The sequence below is a fragment of the Erpetoichthys calabaricus genome, chromosome 8 (assembly GCF_900747795.2).
Source record: "Erpetoichthys calabaricus chromosome 8, fErpCal1.3, whole genome shotgun sequence".
Lineage (NCBI taxonomy): Eukaryota > Metazoa > Chordata > Cladistia > Polypteriformes > Polypteridae > Erpetoichthys > Erpetoichthys calabaricus.
The window spans coordinates 166,806,842-166,830,065 of record NC_041401.2 but is presented as its reverse complement, the minus strand read 5'-3'; the positions used below and the strand labels follow the sequence as shown (position 1 = coordinate 166,830,065).

At 37.5% G+C, this 23,224-nt stretch overlaps 1 protein-coding gene across 2 annotated transcripts in view; it reads left to right on the top strand.

Annotated features, from left to right (window-relative positions):
- ube2j2 (ubiquitin-conjugating enzyme E2, J2 (UBC6 homolog, yeast)) overlaps positions 1-23,224 on the top strand; it is a 55,445-nt gene that overhangs the window by 29,121 nt on the left and 3,100 nt on the right. For both annotated transcript variants that reach the window (XM_028807746.2, XM_028807745.2), the window contains exons 5-6: positions 1,954-2,092; positions 13,409-13,489. In XM_028807746.2, coding sequence (XP_028663579.1) covers positions 1,954-2,092; positions 13,409-13,489 — 220 coding nt within the window. The remainder of the gene's footprint in view (positions 1-1,953; positions 2,093-13,408; positions 13,490-23,224) is intronic.

Genomic DNA, 23,224 nt, shown 5'->3' with positions numbered 1-23,224 from the left:
TTTGAATTCCAGTTTTCATTATCTCTAACCTGCTCTGCATGTGTTTGGCCCCTTTGTTCTGTAACCTCTTTATGACGTTTTACTTTGTTTTCTACTCTGTCTTTTATTTCTGACCTCGCTTTGTCCTGCTTATTTTTTTTTCAGTGACACCTGGTCCGTGTTGATTATTTTCCCTTTTTCGAGTAATAATTTCCATTTGTTTGCGCTACTGCGATCTTTACTTTCTTTTTTTTTTTTTTTTTATGCTTTCTAATTGTCCTACTTTTATATTCTTTAACTTTCTCCACATTTGTATCGCACATATAATTTTTTTTTTTTTTGAGCCTTTCGAATTCCACTGCTTTCATAATCTGCTCTGCATGTGTATAGCGCCAACGTTTGTGAACGTGTTTATGAAGTTCTACTTTGTCTTTTACTCTTTCTTTTAATTCTGAGCCCAATTGGACATGCTTTGTTTCAATTCCACTTGTTACGGGCTGATAATTACTTTCCTTATTTTCTGAATTTGCACCTAGATTATTTTTTCTTTTTTGCTTGTTTTTCTCTCAAATGCTTTTGAGTCTTTTTTCTCCGTGCTGCTTTCTTCTTCGCTTAGTGGTTGACGTTTCATTTATAACGTATTGTCCTTATACGATTTATACGCGCTGAGACCCTGGATCTGTGTGTGCTGAAATCCTTCACACGACTGAATGTTTTGTTGCCCCATTGTCTTATTTGATATTGATTGTAAGTAGGGCATGTCTTGCAAGAATCTCATGTTCTACGTCATCGCAAGACGGTCCTGGGTCAATCTCGTGGCACAATGTCTCATGTTTAAGGTCCTCGCGGGTCTTTTAACTGTCTTCTGTGATCGTAACGTGAAGATCACGTCTCAACACCCTACTGTTTCTCTCCAGGATTTTATAATAGAGAGACATAAACTTACCATTTTATGGTAATTATCCTACTGATAAAGTTTTTTGCCCTGGTTACACCTGCACCATCCAAATGCATTAATACTGCTAGATAGACTTTTAAAATAACCAGCTTCTTCAGTTCAGATCACTACCTGTTCTAAAAACTTAACACCAGAAAATTTTTTTGTCCTGTATTTTCAGGATTCAATCAAAATTACATTAACACTTTTGTCTTCCTCTGGTTCAGCTTAGTGTGACATCAATAGCCAAAAAGTGATGATTATTAGGGGTATCTTGACTCTGACATGTTGCCCTTCTTTGGACGTCTCTTTACTTTTAGAGCATTATATAAGAAGATTTTCTTTGACATTAAGATCAGATATTTTATCCATTTTATTATGACATTACCTCCCCAGAGTGGCACATAAATGTTTGTTAGAGTCGTAGACTGAAACTTGGAAGTTCTGTCACCAAGCAAGTGTACTACATTCCTGCACATACAGCTTATGCTCATTCTTATCCTGTTGTTCTCTAAGCATGGTGCTTTGGGAGTTTACTTTATCACTGGAAAAATTATACTGATGTTTTCAAATAATTACTTTTCAAACCTACAAACTATACAATATGCACAAAGACCAGTGTGGACAAAAATTAAATCTCCTAAGGCTAGTTTTGTATTCATTTTTATTTTCTTATTTTCATTTAGTTTTAGTTTTCAGTCATTTTTTCGATAACAAAATGGTTAGTTTTTCATTAGTGATTTGTTTAAATTTTTGTTAATGAGAAAAACACTGCTATGTTGGTGCAGCACTGTCTCCCACACCACATGCCTCTTTGGGCTTGGCACTCTAAGTGAAGCTAAATGCATCAGTTTGATGTTTATGAGAAGTGAACTATTTTGTTTCAACAGAGTAACAAAGGTTAGTAATGTTTTTTTTAGTTAACATTTTATATCATTATGCTAGGTCAACTGCATCATCTGCATAATGACTTGTTACTTTTCAGCCTGTCAGTTTTTGTATATCTCTGTTCTTGATATTTGTATTTTATTTTTTAGATTATGTCTCTCAATTACGGATTTTCACCCTGACACATGGAATCCTGCATGGTCAGTTTCAACCATTCTTACAGGACTTCTAAGCTTCATGGTAGAGAAAGGCCCCACGTTAGGCAGCATTGAGACCTCTGATTTTACAGTAAGTATTTTGTCATCTACAAATTTCTGGTTTGGCACTGGTATTTGTATAGTACTACTAGCAAAATTAAGTTGTTGAATTATTCATGTCGCTGATTCTCTTCAGCTAAACTGTGAAAAAGATTTTATTTTTCACCCATTGATCTATTATAAAAACCTCTTAATCCAGTCAAGGATTGCTGGAGGGTGTTTATGGAGTTTATGCATCATTTAAGGATGATAGTGGCATCTACAGAACACTCATATAGAGTCTTGCATCCAGCCAGACTTTTCCATTAATGGTTGAGAGTAACGTTTTGGAATTAGGGATGCTCAAATTAGTGGGGTGCCAATCGAAATTAGGTGGTTTTCACTAAAAAAAAAGACTCAGTCAGTTAAAAAGGCCAGTCACAAAAAAGCTTATTTTCAGCCCCTTGCTTTTCTAACATTTGCAGTAATTTAGTTGCAGTGCTTCTTTACTCAAGGTATTACGGTAGTTTTTTTTTTCCCCTGAAGTGTAAACAAAGAGCAGAGAGAGGAAGCTTGTTTTATCAGTGAATGAGAGGTGATTGGTATATTAGCCTATAAGTTAAGGTGTAATAAACTGAAGAAAAAAGTAATTGGAGAAGTCCTCCCGTGCAAGTTGACAAATGGCAAGAAAAGCTTCTTTAAGGAATTCAAGCCTTTATTTTGTCCTTTAGATTAAAGCGGACACTGCTTGAGTTTGGACAATGAGCTTGTTTAAAATGCAGCAGCTTACACTTTTAATTGGAAAAAGAAAAGATAAACATGAATTTGAAATTGCTGCTTAGTAAACAATAGGCTTTTTTTAAAGATTTGTACTGTGTTTATTATTTGTTGCTGTGTGTTGTCATACAACATATCTTTTGGTAAGAAACAAGTACTAAATAATTAAAATGGTAATCCATATTTATAATTACACCTGTCTAGTCTAGTTGCTATACTGAAAAAAAACACACCTGTATAAATATAGTAAATTAATATTTTATCAGCAAAGAGCTGTAGTGCAGTTAATGATTTAAAATTATTAAAACCTATAAGTGCATGTATATTTATATTTAAACAGCATTTAATTGTCAATATCAATGAATTGATTGTGTGACAATATATACAGGTCAAATCCCGTTACAGCGAATACTGAAGTAACAAAATTTTCAGAATAATGAATACTTTTTGTGGGACCGGAAAACCTTCAGTCAATATCATGTTAATTTCATTTAAGCAAGATGTAAATTTCAGCGTAATGAACGTATTTTCAACCAAAAATGCCCACCAGAGAAGATAATGCGATGCAAAAAATACTTGATGCTGCTCCTACAGTTTCCGCACCGAGTCTCAGGAATCCTGCAATAGGTTGTCTGAAAGAAAAAGACAGTCTATTGCTAAATTTCCAGTCTCTAGCAGTCTCAATGAGAGTGTAGGCATGACATTGTACAGGTATAGCCGAATTCAGAGTCATTGCTCCACCTAGCCTCTGGATGGGTAGTTGTGTTGTTTGCAGATAGTGTACTGTTTGTTTTTCATAGTGCTTCTCAAAGTTTTCTTTGTGATGAATAAAAAAAAGTGAGAAACAGTGTCAGGTTACACTGAAAGAAAAGTTAACAATCCTAGAAAAAGTTGATTCCAGAATGAAGAAAAATGATGAGGCAAATGTTAAATATTCTAAATATTGTGCGACAAGCACGTTATGCAGTAAGCCTGATCATGCCGAGAATAATCAGTTACTTTGCATTTGGTTTACTGTTTATCAGACACAGCAGTGCAGCTATGGAGATGTCCTTGCACTACTGCTGTTACAGATGGTGACCCTAGTCACAGCAGTATTTTCCCCATATTCATTATAACGAATTTTCCATTATAACAAAATATTTTTATGGTTCCATGAGTTTCATTATAACTGGATTCCACCTGTGTGTGTGTATATATATATATATATATATATATTTTTTTTTTTAAAGAAATGGTGAGATTTTTATTTAATTAAGCCTTGTTTCCGATAGGTACATTACAGAAAAAACTAAACAGTATGACAGCTTGTAATTATGAGAAGCATTTTATTTTCTTTTATGTCGTATCTGTCTATTATAAAAAAAAATCCTGCAGAGAAACAGTAGGGCGTCGAGACATGATCTTCACGTTAAGATCATGGAAGACACTTAAAAGACCCGCAAGACTAAAGAGATTGGCCATGGAGCATCTTGCGGGGACCTTAAACATGAGACTTGGTACCGAGAGGTTAACCCAGGACCCTCTCGTGATGATGTAGAACATGAGATTCTTGCAAGACATGCCCTACTTACAACCAAATAAGAGCATGGGCAGCAACACACTTGGTCGTGTTTTGGCTTTGAGCACACACAGATCCAGGGCTCTCAGCGCATATAAAGCGTATAAGGACAATACGTTATAAATGAAACGTAGACAACTAAGCGAAGAAGAAAACAGCTTGGAAAAAAGAGACTCAAAAGCGTTGGAGAGACAAAAAAGAAAAAGAATCATCTAAGTGCAAATTCAGAAAATAAGGAAAGTAACTATCAGCCCAGAACAAGTGGAATTGAAAAAAAAGCACGCCCAATCCAGACGTTGCCGCTATACACATGCAAAGCAGGTTAGAGATTATGAAAGCAGTGGAATTCGAAAGGCTCAAAAAAAAAAAAAAACACAACATATTCGCGATACACATGTGGAGAAAGTTAAAGAATATGAAAGTAGGAAAATTAGAAAGTATAAAAAAAAGTAAAGATTGCAGTAGCGCAAACAAACAGAAATTATTTCTCGAAAAAGGGAAAATAATCACTATGGACCAGGTGTCATTGAAACAAAAGCAGGACAAAACGAGGTCAGACATAAAAGACAGAGTAGAAAACAAAGTAAAACGTCATAAAGAGGATAAAAAACAAGGGGGGCAAACACATGCAGAGCAGCTTAGAAATACAGTAATCCCTCGCTATATCGCGCTTCGCCTTTTGCGGCTTCACTCCATCGCGGATTTTATATGTAAGCATATTTAAATATATATTGCGGCTTTTTCGCTGCTTCGCGGGTTTCTGCGGACAATGGGTCTTTTAATTTCTGGTACATGCTTCCTCAGTTGGTTTGCCCAGTTGATTTCATACAAGGGACGCTATTGGCAGATGGCTGAGAAGCTACCCAGCTTACTTTTCTCTTTCTCTTGCGCTGAGTTTCTCTGATCCTGACGTAGGGGGATTGAGCAGGGGGGCTGTTCGCACACCTAGACGATAAGGACACTCGTCTAAAAATGCTGAAAGATTATCTTCACGTTGCTATCTTTTGTGCAGCTGCATGTCAGCTCGAAGGGCATGTATTGATTTTTGCTTGAAAAACAAACTCTCTCTTTCTCTCTCTTTGTCTGCTCCTGACGGAGGGGGTGTGAGCTGCCGCCTTCAACAGCTTTGTGCCTCGGTGCTTCGCATACTTAAAAGGCAAACAGTCCTATTGATTTGTTTGCTTTTGTCTCTCTCTATCTCTGTGACATGATCTGCTCCTGACGCGCACTCCTTTGAAGAGGAAGATATGTTTGCATTCTTTTAATTGTGAGACGGAACTCTGATCTCTGTCTTGTCATGGAGCACAGTTTAAACTTTTGAAAAAGAGACAAATGTTTGTTTGCAGTGTTTGAATAACGTTCCTGTCTCTCTACAACCTCCTGTGTTTCTGCACAAACCTGTGACCCAAGCATGACAATATAAAAATAACCATATAAACATATGGTTTCTACTTCGCGGATTTTCTTATTTCGCGGGTGGCTCTGGAACGCAACCCCCGCGATGGAGGAGGGATTACTGTAATGAAAACTGGAATTCAAAAGCCTCAAAAAAAAACGTAGGCGTGAAACACATGAAGAGCAAAATACTGAATATAAAAGCAGAAACAAAGGACAGTGTCAAAACAAAGAAAGTAAACATCGCATTAGCGCAAAGAAAGATAAATTATTACTCGGAGAAATAACGAAAAGGCGAATAAAGATTGAATATATGGACACAGGTGATATGTCAGAAGTATATAAATATTGTAAGGCTTTGAAGTTTAAGTCAGAGAATTTCAAAAATGTGGGACTCGCACATTGGGACTTGAAAGATTCCAAATATTGTTCTTATAGAAGTTCAGAAATAAAAGTGAAACTAATGGAATAGCAACAATTCAAAGAAAATAAAATCTTAAAAGTGTGTATCTGGAAAAACAAAAACGGGGGTTGGCGAGCAAATCCCCCTAGTGTATTATATATACTTTTTTTTTTTTTTTTACATATTTCATTAGTTAAAGTATGCATTTTAATTATTTTTTTTTATTTTAGTAATTTGTGGTCACTAAAAATATACCTAAAGAATTTAATTTTGTTAATAAAAGATTTTTAAAAATATACTTTACTATAGGACATAAGACTTCTTTTTTCTGGTTATGCTGGAGGTTAGTGTAAAAAGTTTTTTTAAAGGGGTAAAAAAAACCTGAATTGGTTTTGGAATTGGCTGAACAAGTAACATGAAATCTGTGACTGGTATTGGCCTTACAAAACCTGATTGCAGCATCCCTTTCTGGAATCGTAGAAAATAGATGTGTTAATTCATTTAAGATCATGATGTTTCTCTTTTTATTTGTTACACTGTCTGTAGTGAACACTTTATTCAATGATGATATAGATGACATGGGTGAAAATAGCTAAGTTGTGTTATGGGGATGTCAAAATCCAAGAAATTTGTCAAAAGTTTTGTATGAAGAATCTGAAGCGTGTCAACGTTTACACAGAAATCTGAAGTTATTAATATCAAGTAACTCAAAATGGGCATATTTAATGTTGGTCTTAATCTTGCCAATTTTTTTTACTAGTACTATAAGATCATGTGGACGGCACTGTGCCTCTTAAATACATATTTACTAGCATGACACTATGTTTCCCCAGTTTATTCTATGTTTTATTCTAATGTTGTTGTGTTTGGTGTTGCGCTCTTCTTTTTTGTGGATTTGGCCACTCATTATACACACTGTCTCTCTCTCGCTTGCTTGCTCCATGCTAGGGCAGACATGATGTTGCTGATAAAATAGCTTGTTTCTGCCTGCTTTTGTTTTTTTTTTTTTTAGCCATTTCACTTCAATGTGTGAAAGAGGGAATAAAATAAAAAGTAATTGAAATAGTGGACAAGGTCAGTGTTCTTCAAATAAATAAGACTTATTTATAGAATACAGAGTAAGACGCTTCTTAGTTCACATGTGCAACTCTTAACTATAGAACCTCTGATACAGCAAATGCCAAGAAGTAACTGGCCATCTTGTATATTAATCATTCCTTTGCTGTGGGATTTTACATACTCTGAAATGGAGGGAGTTAAACAAGCGCTGCTTGGGTATATACAGTTTTTCCCTTTTTAATTGACCTTTGTGTGCAAATTAAATTCCGTGAATCAATAAAAATTGATCACAAAAAGCTGTGACGCTGCTTCAGTAGGAACTAATTAAAAAAAAAAAATTAGTGCATAAGTCCTTCAGTTTTAAACCTGTTTTAAAATTTGCATTTTTTTTTTTATATACTAGGGCTGGGCGATATGGCTCAAAATTCAAATTGCGATATTTTTGGACCAAAAGTCAATATACGATATGCAACGATAGTTTTTTCCTATCTATTATTACGTAAAAAAGAAGCCACACATTTATATTGCTCTTTAGTTATTTACATGTAATTGCAAACTTACAACTTTACATCATAGGCATAAACCAAAATATACTCATTAATGCAAGAAACACATCTAAATATTTACGCAAGAAAGCCAATTGTCTGAATAGTAGGTGACGTAGGAGTAGATGCTTTATCTACTTTACTAGGTTTGCCTAAAAACAACTTAAAATAATAATGTTTCAATATGCTCTTTTTAAGCTATATTTTGTAAACAAATAAAGAGTGGCAAGAACATGCATTCAGGTAACACAATTTCACAAATTTTGTGCAAGAAAGACAAGTCTGTCAACTGCCTCTGGCTTTAAAGATGCCCTGTGACAGTTCACTATGTTGCCACCTGTGCTAAATGCCCTTTCTGAGGGCGAACTAGTGGCCTTTATGCAGAGATATTTTTTTGCAAGGCGACTGAGAGTTGGAAAGATTGGTTCATGCTCTTTCCACCATGCAAGTGGGTTTGTCTCAATGTCAATTTCAGCTGCTTGTACTGTAGGTTGGTTGAAAGTTCAGCTTCAATTTTATCTCTGTCAGACAATGTCGATAAAGATGTTGGCCTCTTAAAGAAGCTACCAAGGCTTCGCTTCTCCTTTTTGGCTGGTGGTGGTGATGCTTCAGCTGCTTCTGAAAGTTCCCCAGCTAAGTCAGGCTGGGCACTGGTCTCATCATGTTGAAGGGTCTCCACTTCAGACACAACTCTGTGTTTGACCTCTTCATACTTTTCCTCAGGAATGTATGATCTTTTGAAACGTGTATTCAAAAAAGAAGCAACGTCTAGTAGTTGCTGGGTGGCGGGGTCATCAAATTTCTCTCTCAGATAATGAAGAATTTTGGTCATAATTGACATTGTGAGCCCTGTGTCTTCTGGATGGTGAGCCAAGATGCTGGTTTGAAAAAGGTGTAGCACTGGCTTAACATAGGAGACTGTAACATAGGACTGAGCTGAGAGTGCATCTGTAAATTCCAGGAGGGGTCGAATAGCTTTATCAGTTGACTCTAGTACATCTATGTCCTGCCATGTACTGTAAGTGCCAAATGTCTGGTTTTCTTGTCAGATGAGAGAACTTGGGTGATGGCCCTCTCTTGTTCCAACACTCTCTGTATCATTGCTGCCCTTGACCCCCATCTTGTAGGGGATTCTGTTATGAGCTGATGGGAAGGCAGATTGAGTTCTTTCTGTGTTGCTGTCAAATCCCTTCTTTTTTCCAGCTGAATGAAAAACATGCAACAATTCTTTTGCATACACCAATTGCCCGTTCAATACGGGGATCTCTCATGCTTCTCTCTAAAACCAAACACAAATTACAGTTTTATTAATTATTTACGTTATTATTAATTAATAATAATTCTCATACACACTATTATTTACATTTATTTACTATTTCTTAGCATATTTATTATTTAATTTAACATATTTCTCATACGTGCACACACACTTTACATTTATTATTACAAATTTCTTATATTTATTACATGTTATTATTTATTTTCAAACATTTCTCATACACGCACGCACTAGTGATGGGCATTTCGGCTCTTTTTAGTGAGCCGGATCATTTTGCCCAGCTCACTAAGAATCGGCTGTTTCGGCTCCCAAACGCCTCTTCATTTTCCCACTCCAGCCTTTTATAATTCAGCCAAATTTAGCAGTGTTCTGACCCATGATTAGATGTTTGCACTTAGTGTTTCGCTACAAACACTACACAGACATCGGTTCCAAAAAAATGGGAATCGGCTCCCACCGTTCACTAAAAAGAGCCGGGTCAAAGAACCGTTTTGTTCGTGATCGACGCATTACTAGCACGCACACACACGCCATACCAATCGCCAGATTCAGCCGGTGACCAAAGCACTGCAGTCTCTTCCATTTGTTCAGATCAACGGCTTTAATCACATTTGCAGCGTTATCCGTGGTAATGCACACTTGTCACGCGTTGTCTAATTTCCACGATTTAAGCACATCTTTGAGCCCCAGCACAATCGTTTCTCCGGTATGGTCATCTGGTGCAAATCCTGTCTGAAGACAAACGCTTCTTATCTCCCAGTTTTCAATAAAATGAACCGTTAGGCTCATGTATCGTTGCATGGTACGATTAGTCCACAGATCGGATGTGGTGGAGAAGTGGCAAACGTTCTGAAGCTGATTCAGAATTTTCTCCTTTACCTCGTTGTATAATTTGGGCAGCGCTTCTTCAGCAAAGTATTTTCGACTGGGAATTACATATTTGGGATCAATCGTTCTCAGTAGTTTCTGAAATCCGTGTTTTTCGACAGTAGCAACAGGGACCATATCTTTTGCAATGTGGTATGTTACTGCAGTCTGTTATTTCCTTCTATTTGGGGCTTGTTTTTTCATACGGTATGCAACGAGAGAACGTTGCCGCCAGCGAGATTTGTTTTGCGGCAGGGATGTGTTTCGTTGTGTTTTGAGCAGAGTTCTTGCGAAGTTTAATACATTCTTCGTACTTCGTAACGTGTTTTGTTTTCAAATGATTGAAGAGGTTCGAGGTGTTGCCACTCTTTGTTCCTACTTCTCTCTTACAAAGTTTACATATAACAGTCTTTTGTTCTGTATCATTTTGTCTAAAGCCAAACCATTTCCAAACAATGGAGGTCACATTTTTTGGCACTAAATCATCGCTGATAGCCGTACTCATTTCTGCCTCCATCTCTGCCATTGTTGTTACTGTTTAAGATAAGCAGGAGGTGGGGTTTAATCGCAATGACTGCATTTAGGATGTGCTCCAATTAGCAGAAATAACGCACTACACACTTGTAGTGTTTAATAAAACATATTACATAATATATATCGTGATAGGTTTGTTTTCAAACGATGCATTAAAAAATATTGTTCATATCGTGCCACTCGATATATCGCACAGGCCTACAATATACTGGTCTGTGCGCCACCAGTCTACTGACGTGCCTTTAAGTAGAATAAGCAGCACAGCTGCAAGTAACACCATCAATGCTTAAAATGATTAAAGCAACATGTTTGCACTGACATTGACAACTGTGATTAACACGATAAGCATTGCTTATTCTGCTCAGCATACTGTGTGCCCTAGACCCGAGAAAGTTCTGAAACCTTTTGTTTTCTTCTTAGTCTGAGCACCCATACTGCACACGCCAGTATCTCAGTCGCCCTAAAGAATTGTTTCTTTCCACTTTGTTTGCTGGCCGCTTAACCTCACTACTACATCCTAGCCTGTGTTATAAAAGGTGCAACTACCTTTGAGGAAGCACTTATATTGTACTAATAAATTCTGATTATGTATGTCATTAGAGCATGGAAAATGGGGAAGACCAGTGAGGAAGAGGTTGAAAACCTGATTTTACCAGGGTCTGTTAGAGATGGCCTTGTTACACTTGATTTGATTCAGTTGTGCAAATCTGATTTATAGAATTGAATTGCCAATTTGACAGGGAGACTGTGTTGAAAGTTTGATTTCTTCATAAAGCGCACTGTGAATTGGGTGTACGAGCAGGAGGAGGTGGAGTTTTGAACCTGAAATTGGTTAAAGATTTAAACGTTTTTTATTTATGTACCTTATTGTGTTACTCTTTTTTGTACAGTTTACATCATTTATTGTCTGTGGATTTCACGGTTATTTAATAAATAATTAAAACATGGAAGGTAGAAAACTTCTGTGATGGAAATACAAGTTGTATTGGAGCAGTTGTAGACCATGGATGGAACCATGCATTTCTAGATTTTGAGGTATCAATCTGAGGCATCATTAAAATTCTTTTTGCTATCTGTGTGTTAAGATATTCTTATTGATTATGCTGAACTTCTTGTAAGGGTGACACTTTTATCTTACATTTTCCTCATGATTACCACTGTCTAAATTTTCAACTGCAATTTTATGATTAATAATTGACCATTTTATTTTAGTGTATGTACTTTTGAAGAAATCATTTATGACATGCACAATCAACTACTTATTGTTTTGAGCAAAGAAATAAAAAATAACCCATCCATCCATTATCCAGTCCGCAAAAAAGAACCAGGTAGAGAAAATCTGTTGGTAAACAAACCTTAGTAATTGCATAAATAGCTAATGAAGACTCATTACAACGATATACAGAAGATGTCTCTGGTGGTTTCTAGAGTGTAGAGCTGCATTAGTGGATTCTTTTTTGATTTATTTACAAAGATATCTGATGCAGCTGTAAACTCATTTCAGACATGTTGTTTCTCTTCTTTCAAGGAGCAGCTGTGTAACATTGTTATATTTATGTTCTTGATTTTTCCATGGCTCCAGGTGATCACTTTAACATCAAAGGATTGATGGCTGGTTTATTAGTCATTATTTTCCTAGCTAATTTTGAAAATTGTTCAGTAAATGTTTCTAGCAAGAAATTGTTTGAAGCAGGTGGTTGCCTTGATAGACGCTTGATTTAAAAAAACGGAAAGTTCTCTTTGCATTCAAAGTAAATGTTGTATAGTAGGAAAAACACATTTATTGTAATAGATGAAGTAATAACGTCTATATTTTAGATAAAATAAATACCTTTAAATGATACGCGACTAAAATTGTCCTTGTATGAGTGACTTAAGTTTGGATGTGCCCCACAGTTGCCCCATCCAGGTCTCTTGTGTGGTTGTTGTTCCCAGGATAGGCTTTGACTCCCAGCAACACTGAACAGGATAATCAGCTTAAAAAAAGAAAAACCCGAATAAATACATTTATGGATGCAAGTAATAAGCCAAAGTTAAACTCCTTCCATAAAAGCATGCCAACACTGTTGTATACTTCTTTATGCCATCATTCCAAATCTAAGTTGGATCAGGGAGGAGAGGAATATTATTTTGCAATTTTTGTTGATTTGAGCTAATAACACAAAAACCATCCCTGGTACGCACAGAGGAGATTTTATGACTTGCAGTGCTGCAAATTCTGATTGTATTTAATGTCCATATACAGTTGGACTTTGGATTATGTTTCAGTTAATTGTTTCTTTTGATGATAGTCAGAAAACAAGTCGACCATTTCAAGACATTGTTAGTAGCAATCTGTAAATGTTTATTTTAAATTATTTTGCTGATCTGTAATTCACATAATTTGGGTACTCTGCTGGTTTAAGCATCTTTTAGAGCCTGTGCAGTGTGTTCTTTATTCATCATCAGCAAAGTCTCTCTTGTTAGAGTAACTGAACAAAACGCACAACAAGAATTACAACATTGGCCAAAGCACCACTCTGAAAGCAGGGAAGTAGTATAAACTTTAGGAATGAATGGCAACACTTGATAGTAAAGGAGTTGCTCTGTGGGGAATAGCAGAATGTGAACAGATATGTGAGGCAATGTCGCAGGTTAAGATGTGGTCATAATCCTAGCCTAAAAAGACTGAAGAACAGTCGTAGACTACTAAGCACTGTTGTAAGTCGCTCTGGATAAGAGCGTCTGCTAAATGTTGTAAATGTAAATAAATAGGGTGGTCTCTAAACAGCACTGGCAACAACCAGTTTAATTGTGGCTGCTCCAATGCTAATATTCATTGTCTTCTTCATATCATTCTTTTTACAGCTATTGCTCTGTGCTTTGAGGTCTAAGCTTTTAAAATGCGTCAGCATTGTTTACTCTTTACATACTACTGATTTTGTTTTCTTTTTTTTTTTGCTTTCAAGAAACGACAACTTGCTGCACAGAGTTTGGCTTTTAACACAAAGGATAAAGTTTTCTGTGAGCTGTTTCCTGATGTTGTACAGGTAAGAAAAATATATTTACAAGAAAATATCTTGTACTTAAACATATCATTGTTTTTTTTTTTCAGTTTATCACAAATAGTTGTCAAGTGCAGAACTGAGTGAAATGCTGGTAAAAGATTATTTGTCCCCAGTCAACTTATTGTACACTTTAAGGAAATAATGTGCATCACTAAAGTGGCGCAAACAGATACAATATTACATTACAAGTTATTTGCAGGATTTAATTACTACAGACAATTTTTTTTAAACGATACACACATTCTCACACACACACAGGAATATTTGTTTGTGTGTTTGTGTATGTATGTAGAGGGAGTGTTTGGAGTGATGGAACGCTGTTTATTGTATCGTTACTGATCTGCAGTGTTAGATTCACCATATGACAATAAGCTATAGTAAATTGTAGCACATTTCAGTATTTGATTTCTCTCTCATTGTATTTCACTTTTTCACACACTTTTTTGGCGTCTAAATTTGCTGATCCTTTACTTGCATCTTTTTACAGTGGCAGTAACCTTAATGATTGCCTCTTGTGTTGCTGCAAATAAGATTACCACAAAAAAGGCACCCAAAAGGTTTTTTCCACTTTTATTGTGACTCTGAATTTGGTGGGATTGCTTTACACTTAATGCGTGTGGGAATGAAAACCTTAAGCTGGTATCTTTTGTTGTCAACTAGTTAGTAAATAGACAAAATTACAACCATCTCTAACACAACACAGTCTACTACAGTCTCTTCTATTTGTATTTTACTCCCAGTCTTCTTTCTGTTTTTGATATTTAAAAACAATTATGAGGCTACTGCTTTTCTATTAGACACAATTTCTAAGTACTGGTGCTTTTGCTTAGAATTGGAGCGTCAAACTCATGGCCTGCAAGCTGTTTTTAGCCACTAGACCTATTTAAAGTGGGCCGCTTTGTGAATATTCAAAACTCGCTACATGCAGCCTCTAAAGACTTCATTTTTTTCATAGGCCCCCTTTAACATTGCATACATGGATTATTTTCATATATGATTTAGCTGGATTACATTTATACCTAGAATTTAAATGAATTTCCAGTCTGTGCAGCACACCATAGCCACTCACTTGTAGTTAGAGTGGAAAATGACCCAACAAGAAAAGGTGAAAAGAAGGCGACTCACCACACAAATGTGACAGTTTCATAAAAGGAGGTTGTAACTCGTCTTCATGCACGCTGCTGTTGCCACTCCATTCATTTTATTAAAACTGCACAGGTGTCAGGATTGGCCACCCATCTGCAGCTTCGCTTACTACTGCCACCATCCTACATGATTCTTTTGTCTTTTTTGCAGATTTGTTTGTTGTATGTTGAGAGGAATGCATTTGCATTTCCACGTGCTTTTGATAGGATTGCTGTCTGTTTCTGACAAAGTCTGAACACGGTCAATGTGATCATCCATCACTAGTGCATTTAGATACATTTTTCTAATGCGGTCAAGTGCCATCCGATCATGATGCATATTGATGCAGGTGTAATAAATGTGTGTCCAGACTGCCACTCTCACTCCAGGTTTATGCACTGACATCATTTTATCACTCAATGCTGATTTCAATCCCATGGCTGCCAGTAGCTTTGTTAATCTGCTAGAATGTTTAAAAAAAGAAAAGCTGACAAATCAAGAGACGTGGAACAAAATACACAATTATGAGCAGAGAGGTACCCGTGTCTCTCTCTCTTTTTTTTTTTTTTAAAGGCAGTAGATGTTTGTTGATATATTCCAGGGTACATTGGGTATATACAGTAAAGTGTTATTTTTTTCCCCTCTGAGTTTGACACGCCTGCACTTGCTTTGGTACAGACTTTTGCCAACATCAGTTACACCACTTCAAAAATGTCTGCACTGTTATAATCATGTCTGATCTTTCTCTCAATTACCACTTGATTCAAAATTACTGGAACATGTGGTTTTCATAAAATGTAGGATTTTTTTTTTTCCTTCAGACATTTTGAATTATTCCAATCAGTCTTTCAAACAAAAAGCTTGCTCTGCTTAGAATGAGTTTCCCAGAGGGCTGGTAATTCTGATTTCATGAGTATCACATTATTGCCAATATACATGGAGTGGTTTAGGCCATAGCCATGATATGTACTTAATAGAACAGAGACAATTTTTTGGGTTTTGTTGATCTGCAATGATTTAAATCCTATCTCAAGTGTGAAGAAGAGGAGCCTTTGACCCTACCTAGGTTACTAGAAACTGAGGTGTTCTGTGGGGTTCCATTCCTGGTCTTTCACTTTTTTTTTATTTTAAAACTAAGGATCAACTGTTCCCTCTAATCTTCTGGCATCTTTATAAAGTAGAAAAGCAGAATGAATGTGAAAATTGATAGTACTGCTGACATTGTTGCTCCATAAATACTGTAATTCTTATCTGAATGGCTTGATTAACTAGGATAAATCCTTGCTTTCGTTATAGATAGATAGATGCTTTATTAATCCCAAGGGGAAATTCACATACTCCAGCAGAACCTTACTGATACAAAAAAAAAAAAACAATATTAAAGAGTAATAAAAATGTAGGTAAAAACAGACAAGTTTGAATAATGTTAATGTTTAACGCCAACCCGGGTGGAATTGAAGAGTCGCATAGTTTGGGGGAGGAATGATCTAACAAGTAGGGATAGTAACAAAGTTACACTGTTGTTAATGTGTTCAATTCTTCTACAACTTTGTGATTTTGGGTGTAGTATTCTCTCCTAATCTCATTATTGGCCATTATAAGGTGGCATTTTGTACTTAAGCAGTGTACAATTACTACAATCATTAACTGTCACAAATGCAGAAAATGTATTATACTCTTGCATTACCAAGATTGCCATAATGCATTGCTTGCTCACTCACACTATCTACATTAATAATGTCTGGTTGCTATGTCTCTGTCTTTCCAAATGGTGGTGCATCACAAACATTTTTATTAGTAAAATGCATTGCATTTGTTATTTCACAAACATTAACTGTGCATGTGCGAGTCCGATACTAAATGGCATGTAACACAGACAATGTTTGCAGTGTACCATGCAATGCGTATAACACTGAGGTCTACGTTAATTACTTGGATTTCAACCCATCTGTAATACTTAGCACAGCTAGTACTGAATAATGTAATATATACTGGTCAGTCTTCACTTTTACATTGCATTTCTTATGTATTTAGATCTGAATTTATGTCATATTACTTCACTGTCTGGGAGCACAGTAACATTTTTGATTTTGTTTGAATTTTTCATTGCAGTCTTTTATATTTTATAATTTAAACTGATTATCTCCCAGGGTACCTTAAGAAATCATGACTACCACACTCTATCCTGCATTGCTATTTATTAGTTCACATGTCTGACATTGTACTGCATGCACAATTACTTGAGCTGGAATTTCAAAAATATCACTCCAACCTATAAGTAGTGGTAGTAGTAATAGTAGTATTGCCACATGTACAGAGTGCAGTGCATTTTTCACTTGCATGGCTGCATTCAGCACGTTTAAGTATGTCTCTGTTTCTCTGTGCACTACTATAATAACTGCATTATCCAGTCCATGAGAAAATGAAATGGCTTTGAAAATGCAAGAATTAATTATTACAAATATTTTCATAAAAACATGTATTGTTCACCTTTGGTTCAAAGCACATATTATTAAACATGCCTTCTAGTCCAGGGATCTCAGACTCCAGTCCTGGTGGGCCGCAGTGGCTGCAGGTTTTCATTCTAACCCTTTTCTTAATTAGTGACCTGTTTTTACTGCTAATTAACTTCTTTTGAATTCATTTTAATTGAGTTGCTCCTGAAGACTCAGACCCAATAATTGGTTTCTTTTTCCTTGATTAGCAGCCAAATAATAATGAGATACAAGATTGCTGGGAGGAAGGTGGACAGTGCTCGCAAGGAGGAGTGGAGGAGGCAGTGAAAGGCAGAAAGAAGAAAGAAAAGTGTTGCTGTGTGCTTATTGTACTTGTGGTTGTGTTGAGAAATTCTTGCTTTAATAATAAAAGACTCTTTGGTCTTTTTAACTTGGGTCTGAGCTTACTTGTGCTCGGTGTCTGGTGAGCTTGAGCACCGGCTGGTGTTCACACAGTATATGAATGCTTTGCACTACTGGAAGCTCCACAACTGCACAGTTCTGAGTGAGACTAGTATTCTAGTGTCTTCAGATTGTATCACAGTGTAAAGTGTCTTGTAAAAATGTTCAGACTCCTTGAAAATCATCACTGTTTCCTGGATTTCAAAACATACACACATATTTCCAGTAAATAACTTTCATTGAAACCCAAGTATATTTAAAAAAACAAAAAACAAACAAAAACCTCCAGCAGCACTGCTTACATAATTATTCAAACCCAACATGTTTGCTGCAATAACAGCCTGAAGTCGTCTTACACACGGCTCAGGAGTGATTTTTGTCTCTTTCTTCCTGGCAGATTGGTTGTGTTGCACCACTGGGCTACAGTTTTAAATGAGTGGCACAGATGCTCAGTGGGGTTGGGACGAGGACTTTGACTGGGCCATTGTAGGACATTGTTTGGTTTTTTGTGTCACTCCAGTGTTGCCTTGGCCTTGTGCTTGGAATCGTTGCCTTGCTGGAAAGCCAACCTCTTCCCAAGCCTCACTTTCTCAGCTGACGGGAACATATTCTCTTCCTGTATTTCCTTGTACAGTGGAACATCAGTTCACGAACGTCTCGGTACATGTACAAATCAGTTAACGATCAAAAAGTTTGCCAAACTTTTGCCTCGGTTCACGACCACGCACACGGTATATGAACAAGTCAGTTTCCCTTTCGGTTTGTATGTGTTCAGTCTCTCCCTGTGCATTTCCTGTGCAGCAAGCAAGAGAGAGAGAGCGAGAGAGCGTGACACACACACACACACACACACAGGCAGCACCAGAGAGACACACACACACACACAGGCAGCGCCAGCGCGAGAGAGAGAGTTGGACTCATAAGGTAGAGAAGGCAGTTAAACAATGCACCGGGCTTGATTTTGTTTTCACTTCTGTTTACAGCGAGCGGTTCGTAGCGTGCATTGTTGCAATGTTACTTTTCTTGGTGGTTTATTAAATTACGGATTTTTTCAAATGTTCATTTTTTTCACTGTGCTTAAAACTCATTTAAAAAAATAAAAAATAAAAGTGTTTTTAGCCAGCGGTTGGTAGCGCTATAGCACGAACTCTTGCAGTGTTAGTTTTCTCTGTTGTTCAAGGTTTTCTCAGTGTTAGTCAATGTTTTTACGTTTAGTTTACTATTACGCTGTGCATTCTGTGGTTTAATTAACTATATTTGTGCTTAAAAACTTAAAATATATATTTACATACAGTTCATATGGTCTGGAATGGATTAATTGTATTTACATACAATCCTATGGGGAAATTGCTTCGGTTCACGACCAAATCAGTTTACGACCAGAGTTTTGGAACAAATTATGGTCGTGAACCGAGGTTCCACTGTATTTAGTTCCACCAATTCTCCCATCACTCTTAACAAGATTCCCAGTCCCTGCAGAAGAAAAACATCCCTACAGCATTATGCTGCCAACGCCATACTTCACAGTAGGAATAGCATTTTTGAGTTGGTGGGTTGTGGTACATTTTTGAAACACACTCTGTCCAAAAAGTTCTGCCTTGGTGTTTTCTGACCGCGAGAACTTTGTCTTGCGTTTCAAGTTGAGTCAGTCTCCAGCATTATTCTACATGGTTCTTTTTGAGTAATAACTTCGTACGTGCCACCCTACCATAACACGGCAGTGTTATGCAGGGCTCTTGATATGGCTGACTGGTGCTGCTCTACTCTGGTCTTACTTCCAAACTCTATTCCTCCTTCAAAGTGAGTGCTGGCCTGTCTGTGAGAATTCTCACAAGTGCCCGTCTTGTTTAAGAACACACGTAACGCTTTGAATTTTACCAGAAAATCTATGTCTTGGTTTTATGTGAACAAAAAAGTTTTTCCTCTCACTCTGTCCAAATCTCTCTCATATATTTTGGCAAACTCCTGATGTAACTTTTTATTGATATTCCTGAGTAATGGCTTCTTTCTTTCCAAGGTCCCAAACAAGCCACTGTTATGGAAAGCCATATATCTTAGTTTCATCTGTGGATTTCTCCAGTATCTTTCACCTAGTGGCTGGCTTCTTTGTTACCTTTCTTCCCAGTCTACAACTTGCTTAGGTGTGAAGTTTGGATGGATGGCCTGCTTTAGTGTAGTATCTTGTATTCTGGAATCACACAGTTATACTTTAGGTTATTTCTTTAATGAAACACTCAAAACCAGTTTACTCCAGGAAGAACATTAATATGTAGTGGATGCCACATGTGCTATTGTGCCATTGACAGTTTGCAGCTCCTTAGGGTGCATTTCAAGAAAAGTGGATACTGTAAATACATCTTTAAGGGGGAGGTCACATCACGGACAGGACGGTTGGTGCTGAAGACTTTAAAACTGGAAAAGAAGGGGAGAAAGGGAGACATCGTGTGGTGGAGCAAAGGGCAGTGACGAGGGAGCGCCAAGAAATACACCTGCTCACTCAGCGACACAAGGGAGACGCGTCTCTGAAGACAGACTTTTTTTGGTTTCACTGACATTTCTTTGGACTGGTAGGACTGAACTTTTTTGTTATCGGCTCGGTGGCCGGCGTATTCCGGTAGGCTTTCACTTTGTCCGGGATTAGTAAAGACAGTAAACTTATTTGGAAAACCGGTTTCTCTTAAACAAGAACATCTCACTCCTAAACTGGGAAAATTGGTTTTGATGCTATGTTATGTCCCAGTTTGTTTGTTTTTTTGTCTATATGTAAAATATATACAGTACTGTGCAAAAGTTTTAGGCAGATGTGAAAAAATGCTGTAAACAAAGAATGCTTTCAGAAATATAAATAATGATTGTTTATTGTTATCAATTTACAAAATGCAAAGTGAGTGAACAAAAGAAAAATCTAAATCAAATCAATATTTGGTGTTACTACCTTTTGCCTTCAAACCAGCATCAATTCTTATAGGTACACTTGCACAAAGTCAGGGATTTTGTAGGATTATAGTCAGGTGTATGATCAACCAATTCTACCAAACAGGTGCTAATGATCATCAATGTCACACGTAGTTTGAAACACAGTCATTAACTGAAACAGAAACAGCTGTGTAGGAGGCTTAAAACTGGGTGAGGAACAGCCAAACTCTGCTACCAAGGTGAGGTTGTGGAAGACAGTTTCATGTCATAGCAAGATTGAGCACAGCAACAAGACACAAGGTAGTTCTACTGCATCAGCAAGGTCTCTCCCAGACAAAGATTTCAAAGCAGACTGGGGTTTCAAGATGTGCTGTTCAAGCTCTTTTGAAGAAGCTCAAAGAAACGGGCAACGTTGAGGATCATAGACGCGGTGGTCGGCCAAGGAAACTTAGTGCAGCAGATGAAAGACACATCAAGCTTATTACCCTTCGAAATCAGAAGATGTCCAGCAGTGCCATCAGCTCAGAACTGTCAGAAACCAGTGGGACCCAGGTACACTCATCTACTGTCCGGAGAAGTCTGGCCAGAAGTGGTCTTCATGGAAGAGTTACAGCCAAAAAGCCATACCTCCGACGTGGAAACAAGGCCAAGCGACTCAAGTATGCATGAAAACATAGGAACTGGGGTGCAGAAAAATGGCAGCTGGTGCTCTGGACTGATGAGTCAAAATTTGAAATATTTGGCTGTAGCAGAAGGCAGATTGTTCATCAAAGGGCTGGAGAGCAGTACAATAATGAGTGTCTGCAGGCAACAGTGAAGCATGGTGGAGGTTCCTTGAACGTTTGGGGCTGCATTTCTGCAAATGGAGTTGGAGATTTGGTCAGGATTAATGGTGTTCTCAATGCTGAGAAGTGCAGGCAGATACTTATCCATCTTGCAATACCATCAGGGAGGCGTATGATTGGCCCCAAATTTATTCGACCCCAAACATACAGCCAAAGTCATTAAGAACTATCTTCAGTGTAAAGAGGAACACGAACTCTTGGAAGTGATGGTATGGCCCCCACAGAGCCCTGATCTCAACATCATCGAGTGTGTCTGGGATTACATGAAGAGACAGAAGTATGCGAGGAAGCCTACATCCACAGAAGATCTGTGGTTAGTTCTCCAAGATGTTTGGAACAACCTACCAGCCGAGTTCCTTCAAAAACTGTGTGCAAGTGTACCTAGAAGAATTGATGCTGTTTTGAAGGCAAAGGGTGGTCACACCAAATATTGATTTGATTTCAATTTCTCTTTTGTTCATTCACTACATTTTGTTGATTGATGAAAATAAATGATTAACACTTCCATTTTTGAAAGCATTCTTTGTTTACAGCATTTTTTCACACCTGCCTAAAACTTTTGCGCAGTACTGTATGTGTATATTTTTTCCCCTCTTCTTTATTTGTGGTATTGTTTATAGTTTAAAGCTGAGCTGGGACATGTGGTGAGGGGTCAAATAAAAGGATGAGCGTTGGTCATGTTGCCCCAAAAGATTTTTCAATATCAAACTGCTTTGCTTCAGCGGTTTTCTGATTGTGCGGCCACCCGGGGTTTATTTGTTCATCAGACAAAGAGAACACCCACCCCAACATCTGCTCTCCAAGCACTTGCCCTTTTTCCCCAACTGATGGATTTATATCACTTTGTCTCTTTATTTCGATGAGATGCTCTTTAGTCTTCATTTTCACAGCACGTAGCATCACAGCCTGGCTAATAAACTAGAAGATGTGATCTCTGCCCTTAGTGCTCACTGGCAAAATGTGAATGTTCAGGTTCAAAGGAGGCAAATGTGTCTTGCTTGGGAACTCTTTGTCACTGTAAGCTTTTGGAGCCTTAAGGGTTTGAATACTTCTGCAAGCAGGGTTATTCCACAGTGAAATTTTTAGAATTATACTTTTGACAAATTATTTACTTTGGCCTTAAAAATAAATTATATTCCAATAACTATTTTTATTGACAACCTACGGTGAATTCAGAAGTTACTGAAACCCCTTCATTTTTTTTCCCCCAAGTTATTTTGCAACCTTGTGCTGAAATCTTTTAAATTAATTTTTCCCCCCACTTTAGGCAATACTCGATACCCCAGGAATGACAAAGCAAAAACAGGATTTTGTATATATGTTGTCAATATATTAAAAATAAAACCATGATATATCAGATAGACCCTTTAAAGTGTTAAGACTCTTTACTCAGGCCACAGTTGAAGCACCTTTAGAGTCTTCTTGGGTCTGAACCATTTACTGAGGTGTTCCTAAGCCACCCACCCCTGTGATGTCTTTTTGTTTGTGCTTCGGATTATTGTCCTGTAGGAAGGTGACACTTTGACCCGGCCTGAAGTCCAGCGCACTCTGCAGCAGGTTTTCATTAAAGATATCTCTCTACTTTTTCTCTGCTCAGGTTTTCATCAACCCTGTCTGGTCTTCCAGTCCCTGCAGCGTGATGATGTCCCCACCAGGCTTCACTGCTGGAATGGTATTGCGCAGGTGACGAGTGGTGCCTGGTTTCCTCCAGACATGACACCAGCCTTGGTTTCATGAGACGAGAGAATCGTGTTTCCTAGTCTTAAGAGTCCCTAAACTCCAAGTGGGCTTCCATGTGTCTTTTACAGAGGAGGGTTCTTGTTTGCCTCTCTTCCCATGAGCCTTCTCCCATGATTGCTTGGTTTGGGTGGGTGGCCAGCTCTAGGAAGACCTGTGGTTGTTCCAAACTTTGAATTTGTGTTTTTGCAAACCTT